The sequence below is a fragment of the Passer montanus genome, unplaced genomic scaffold (assembly GCF_014805655.1).
Source record: "Passer montanus isolate IOZ18808 unplaced genomic scaffold, ASM1480565v1 scaffold27, whole genome shotgun sequence".
Lineage (NCBI taxonomy): Eukaryota > Metazoa > Chordata > Aves > Passeriformes > Passeridae > Passer > Passer montanus.
In genome coordinates, this window is record NW_024367372.1 from 11,565,642 (window position 1) to 11,572,612 (window position 6,971).

Consider the following 6,971-nt stretch of genomic DNA (forward strand, 5'->3'; position numbering starts at 1 on the left):
GAGCTGAAATCCGAACAGCTGACTCAGTCCTTGGATCACTGAGATACTGCTCTGAACCTCCTGCTGGGAAGATGCAAGCCAGTTTCCTTGCTCACCAGTCACTTGTAATGTTTTGTTCCCTTCCTCCAGATGCTGGACATCCCACGAGTGCTGGATATGCTGAGGCAGCAGAGAATGATGATGGTGCAGACTCTTTCACAGTACACTTTTGTCTATGGAGTTCTCATTCAGTTTCTCAAAAGTTCTAGACTTATCTAACCCCTGCCACTTCCTAAGAGACTCTGCAAGAGTTTACAGAAAGAAAATGGGAGTTGTCCAGACCTGGTCTCACTGGTGTTTTCCTCATCTGATGAATCACAGTTACCTTTTAGGGCTGCCTTGTGACTGTTAAATGTGAGTCAGTGTAACAGGCTCTGCCCAGCAGGATCTGTGCTGGACTGAGTCCTTCCCAGCCACAGTCTCATTAAGGAATGATTTTACTTGGTCTGGTCTGTAGTACTTGCACACATTCTTTGGAGTGGTGTTACTCTGAGCAAAATAAGTATCTTATGGAACGGAGGTATATAGTACAATTTTACTGATATTATGTTTTGAAACATAATTGTTGACTGTGCAAAAGCTAAAATCTGTAGGTGCACATGGGGTCAGAAACCTGTCTCTTGGTAATGTCAAGGTCTTATGCTGTTTGGTTCTGCTTTCAATTTTATATTTAGAACAATACGTCTATATTTTTTAAAATGAACATTTGGTTTCCTCTAGCTTACTTAGCAAAACTAGCAGCTCTTAGAGATTTTAAGCTGTTGCTTTAAGAACAGTTATTTTTGTATTTGGGATTGTTAAATTGAAAAGAAAACGAACCACCACAACAGAAAACTTTTTTAAACATAACATAAATATTTTCAGAGGAGAAGACTGACAATATTTGAACCAACTTTTCAAAAATCATGCAGAAAGTCCAAGGGAAGCTGTTGGTAGTTAATTGTAGTGCCATGCAATAGAACAGACAAGTGGATGATAATGGTGACTGTTGATAACTTTCATTTGAGAGGAGGCATGTTTACCTGCAGTGGGCAGGGAAAAATATTTTAAGTATCTATGAAGTTATTGGAAACAAATGGATGAGAGAAAGTACATATTCAGTATTATTCATATATTTAGAGGACAGATTGATTTTACTGGCTGAAATCAAAGTGGATGCAAATGTTTTAAGCACTTTTTTGCTCTGTTATTTATGTAGCTAAATATAGAGACTATAATCATGCATTGTTTCATTTGGTAATATACCATTACTAACCTGTTATTTTAAGAAAAGCTTTTTAAGTTGTTGAAGTGAGAGAACCAAAATGGGAGTAGGAAGGTGCAGAGTGGTGAAGTGGAAATGATTGTATGAAGTGTAATGGAGGAGATGTGGCAGCTATGATTGCTGGTTTACACAGTGCAAAGATGACCTTAAAAAAATGTTAATGTAGCCAGACAAGAAAGCCAGTAAAGCACTGGAAGTTTCTGTAGAATCCTCCACATTATTTTGTTAATGCTAGAGCAAATTTTGGTAATGCTGTGCAGCATTGCAATGAACAACATTTGAGAAATTGCAGAAGAAGAGCTCTTAGGGGAGGCACTGGAGATGGGGGTAATTTGGGAGCTGTGTAAGTGGCTGAGTCAGTGGCTGTGGCATGGACCTGAAGTAGGCAGGTGCAGACTGCTGGTCAAATGATGATATCACTAAAAAATCCTTTGTGGTTTTCAGTAGGGACAGTGTGGTTTTAGCTGCCTTTCCAAGTGTTTTGAGATGCTGAGTTGAAAATCCCTATTCCAAATTGAGCTATACTCTTTCAATATCTGGTTTAATTAAAAAAACCCCATATACAGTAGACCAGTCTGCAGGCATGGTTAAGTCTACATTTTCCTTGATACCTGTTTGGTGAAATGAAATGAAACTAAAAGTCAGGTTTATTAGTGCTGAAATTGTTATTTGTCTGAGCTCTAACAAGGGTTTCAAAACTATTAAACCCCCTTCAAAGCAATAGTTGTGTCCCAGACACGAATTAAGGATTATAAATAGGTTGTTTCCATTTCCTTTGTTGAAGGATAAGCTGAATAAGCTGCTTCCATGAAGTTTAACATATGGTCCAAATGACATTGAGATAATATGTAATTTTATACAAAAGATGTTTCTTTTAGGTACACAATATTGATCTGCTGCTTTCAGGTCTGCTTGGAAGCAGTCTGCTTTGTTGTACTCTGAGTGTAAGTTAGATTGAATATTTCAGACTAGGGAAAAGAAATGTTGTCTTATATAAAATGCCTAGGAATTGTTAATTGCCAAACATAAAACTGAAAGTCCAGAGGAAACCTGTTGCTGAAGACTGATTCTTTATACATAAACCTTGCAAACATACCAATCAGACATATCTGTGTTGACAGAAGTATTGAAAGAAGCAAACATACTTAGCTATTTTTCTCATGCTCAGTTTTCAAAACATTGTTAATTTTTGCCACAGTTCACTTCTGTCTGCAGGAATGTTATTGAATGGGAGGGCAGGCTCTAAAATGTAGCTTCTACCTTTTCCATTTCTTAACTTTGCACTATGATCTTCGTCACCTGATAGATGCAGTTTTAATGACACGATGGACAACCAGAACCTCAAGCAGTAGTTTCTGAGACAGAACATCAGCTGTGAGGCATTAAAAGGAACAGTAATAACAAGCAATTTAATCCAGTATTTATGGGATTATCTGAGGTGGGTGAGGAAATGTGTGTCTTTTGGCTTATTTTTCTGTTTAGCTAAAAGAAGTTGTGCTTACTTTTAGAGGTGGTTGTGCTCAAATCTGGTAGTCACAGTCTTGGTTTTTTCAGTGTATTGCTGCTACCTCCTCTCCTCCAGCTTCCAGTTCTGTCCATCAGCAGTCTGTTTTTGTAGTAATAGACTTTTCCTTGAGTTGGGCTTGACTCTATGTGAGTTTTTCTACTGAACACCGAAGGATTGCTTTTGTTTGTGAGCATATGGCTCTGGGCATTGAAAATGAGCAGTTTCTCTTCTAGATACCAAATGAAATTAAACTTAACAACCTTCTTTGAAAATTATTTTTTAAACCATTGTTTAGATTTTCAGTTAACTTATAAAAGACAATTCAGTTTTTAGCACTTTGTTCTGAGCCTTGAAAAGGGATGCATTTTTACATGTAGTTGTGCTCATGCTTCATGAAGTTTTGGATGTTACAACAATATCCACTGTCCAAATCCAGTCACAGTGTGAGTCAGAGGTAGATTTATTTGTCAAAAAACTTAAAATTTCTCTAAAAGCCTGTCCAATTTTGCCAAATATGTTTTTACGGGGATGAAATAAGATGATTATGCAAGATTTGAACAGAGTTTGTTTAGTAAGAAAAGTTGTATGAAGAATTCTTGCAGCAAATGGCAAAGATGATGCTGATCTCTAGGGATGTCAGATCTCAGGGACAAATAAAGGTGCTATATACTGTCAAGAGACAGATTTGATGGTCTTTTGTTGACTAGGTAGAAGATGCTTTCTAGGATCAAATTATATGAAGAGACAGGAGAAGAACATACAAACTGTAGTATGGACATCTGCATATTTGGTTTCTTTCTTGGTTGCTCTGATGAGAGATTTTTTTGTCCAGTGAATCTTTCTAGTCTTGGGCTAAAACCTCTTCTCTAAGAAGCTAAATGAGAGCCCTGTCCATTACAAAGATGTCACTGACTTAGCTGGGTTGGCTTTAGGCTGCAGGCTCCTCCAGGGGAATTTTGCACAGCCTCTGCAGCTTGCACAGCAGTGCTCTCCTTTTCTGCTGTTCCCCAGGAAGAGCAGGAAAAGTTTTATGCCTTAGTATTTCACTCATTGGCATACCTTTCACACAAGGTGCAGAATGCTACAGTTTATATGTAGAAATACATTTAATTCAAAGCAGGTGGCTAAGGCAGTGTTCCTGTATTTCTATGGATGAAAAGCTGCTCTAAGTTATCACCAACATTTAGAAAAAAAAAGTAAAATACAGTAATAACAAATAAAAGTAAAATAAAATTTTACTGAAGTGGAAAAGATTGTTGTCATTTTACATTTGGCTTCTCTTGTAATCCTGTGTATCTCTTTTTCAAGTGGGCAACATTTGGAGCAATTTTCTCCAGAATGTCTCCTTTAATAAGTAAGACGGAGGCTGTTTCTTCAGCTGCTGCTGCATATTTTGTGTTGGAGCAGCTGTTAAAGTTGAGTGGCTCATAGATTTCAATGGCTTCTGGACCAAACTTGGAAACTGCAGGGTTGTCTATCACAGCTGTGTAATGAAACCTCAGTTTTAATATCAATAGCATTACTAAATCCTGGGATTTAAAAACAGTGAACCCATCACTCTATTTCAATAGATCAAATTATCAGTTTAAAAGAATCAGTGCTTCAGTTGCTTAGAATCAGTGCTTTAGTGTTTAGGGTTGTTTTTTTTTCTGATAGTGCAAAGTGGTGGAAAGCCAGAGTCCAGCCCTGCAAGATGCAAAATTCCTGCAGTTCTTCTTGATACTGTAGGAATTAACATGGGCTTACTGCCAATGAAAGCTTGAGCCCTTGAAGCATGAGTACCCACGTCTGCTTTAAATTTAAATACAGATTACAAGAATTAACCAAAAGAATGCAGCAGGAATGTGCATACAGGAAAGTACAGCATTCAGAGGAAAAGTAGATGAGAGTTCAAAAATTCTCTTGTGCAAGTACAAAATTTTGGACATAGAGAGTGAGGATTTGAGGAGTGGCAGAAGGCATTTGGAGGAGGATTTGGAATGTTTTGTATCCAAAGTAGAGCTGCTAGCAGGGTTTGAGTCATATGGTATGTTTTTCATGGCATGGTAGGGTAAGTGAATGTAGTCATAGGTGTTATTTTTACTGGCTTTTTAAAATGTGATTTTTTAAACTCCAAATACTTTTTCAGAGGCTCTGTTATTTTTACATATCTTCCTTTCCAAATGTATTGAATGCAATCTGTCAGCTCAATTTCTGTTTACTTATTAAAGGTCAGATTTTTCAAACTACAGTCTCTGGTTTTACAGATACAAAATGCAGGGGAAATAGGCATACTTGCAATTTTGCAGTGATAATTTCTAATGGATGCAGGTGAGATGATTAAAAATTCTATGTTTTGAATGAAGCCAGGTGTTTACAGTTGGTGTGAGTTGCACCAAGTTAAGGCTGGGCTAACAATGAGACTCTTGAAATGTGGAATTTACCATGTACTTGGAAGTTCTGTTGCAGTGCAGTATTTGCAATACAGTGTGACATTAAAACAGCATAACACTGTGCTAAGGTAAGGGAAAAAGAATCTTAAACTTTTAACTACTGTTGCAAACATGTCTGTAAAAAGAGAAGTTAAAGAAAAAAAATCTTAACATGATCTTGCTTGGGACCAGCTAACTTGGTGCACTCAGTTGGCATCACATGTTACTTTAAGGTCTAACTGGGCTGAAAAAAAAGGATTTGTTAACTTCAATCAACATTTCAAAAAAACTGTTGCTAAATAAATAGCCTTTGGTTCTGTTCTTTGCTGTTTTCCATATCATGCTGTGTTCAGTGGTGAAGAATAACCTCCAGGGTGTGTGTTTTGTTGAAGTCTATTCTTCAGCTTTACTTAGGGAATGAACATAGAAATCAAAGGTAAAGAATCTAATGAACAAGAGTTTACAACAGATCCAGCCTGTGGCAAGTCAAAGAGCAAATCCGCAGATACTGTAATGTTCTTTTGGTTCAGATAGGCAGCAATCAAAACTACCAAATTATTAATTTTATGAGCAGTTTCAGAAGGTGCCTAACTTTTATAAAGGGAATTAAATGCCGTTTTTCCATTTGGAAATATTTAGGTAAAATTAGGAGGCTTTCTTTTAATATACTTTAAAGATATTGCAAATGCCATTAATTTTTAGAATGGTAGGGAATTTGATGGAGAAAACCCCTGCAAAATCCTCTAGTCTGTCACCTTGCTAATGCTGGATAATTCTGACAGACAAGGTGTGTATGCTCTTTACAAAGACACTTGCTTAAGTTGCTTTGAAATACTCAACTTATCTGTGCTCTTTGTGGCTTTTCTGGGGGCACTTGGATGGAAATTTAAGAGGCTTTACCTGGCAAATCAGCAAGTATGTACACTCCTGCACACTGCTGAAATCTCTTCTTTCATTAAAAGCAAATGGGTTTGAAATCCTGTCAGCAGTTCTGTAGGACCGAGTCCTTAGCGTCAGAGGAACACAGGATCTGGCTCCATTTTCTTCAGTTTTCACTTGAGCCAGTATGCAAGAATTTAAATGGGACTTTGTTTAAAAGTAGCAAACATGAAGTATTATTTTCTAGTACTAAGCTAGTGGCTAACATGTCTATTTTTTGCTGTCTTGACACCAATACTGTAAAAATGTATAATCAAACCAGCTTTAATTCTTGTAAAACTGAAATTGATTTGTAAAACAATGTATAAATTGTGTTTCATAGACAGAAAAGCTTGTATTACTGAATGTAATATATGTGAAATGAATATATTATAGTCTATTTTTGCCATGGAAATAAATATTTGAAGCAATTATAAGTTTATATTGTTCCATTATTAAAGGAAAAATCTGAGGACTTGGATGTGTGTTCATGTGTAGTCCTAGGCTGGGACTTTGCCTTCAGTTCACAAAGGTGTGATCCCTCTTCTAATGTTCTACAAGTACTGGGTATAAAATTTGTGCTGTACTAATAGATATCTAATAATAGATATCATCTTTGTGGCAGGAAAATCTTGTGCCTGCTGCCCTGTCATAATTTTTCACAATGTTTTGCATTTTCTAAAGCTGTTTTTGGTACTGAGCTTCCAGTTTCATTTAAGTAACATTTAAGTGTGAGAGGGATTAAAAACTTTTGGAAGTTGGAGCACCCTTTCCAAAAGCATGTGAGAGAAGAAACCGTTGATTACTTACTATGATTGGAGCTGCTGCCAAC

The 6,971-nt window shown here is 36.8% G+C and overlaps 1 protein-coding gene across 3 annotated transcripts in view; it reads left to right on the forward strand.

Annotated features, from left to right (window-relative positions):
• The window catches only part of PTPN21 (protein tyrosine phosphatase non-receptor type 21), a 45,360-nt gene extending 38,784 nt beyond the window's left edge, over window positions 1-6,576 (forward strand). For all 3 annotated transcript variants that reach the window (XM_039712462.1, XM_039712464.1, XM_039712463.1), the window contains one exon: window positions 130-6,576. In XM_039712462.1, coding sequence (XP_039568396.1) covers window positions 130-258 — 129 coding nt within the window. In that variant the 3' untranslated portion in view covers window positions 259-6,576. The remainder of the gene's footprint in view (window positions 1-129) is intronic.
• The last annotated feature ends 395 nt before the right edge of the window (window positions 6,577-6,971 follow it).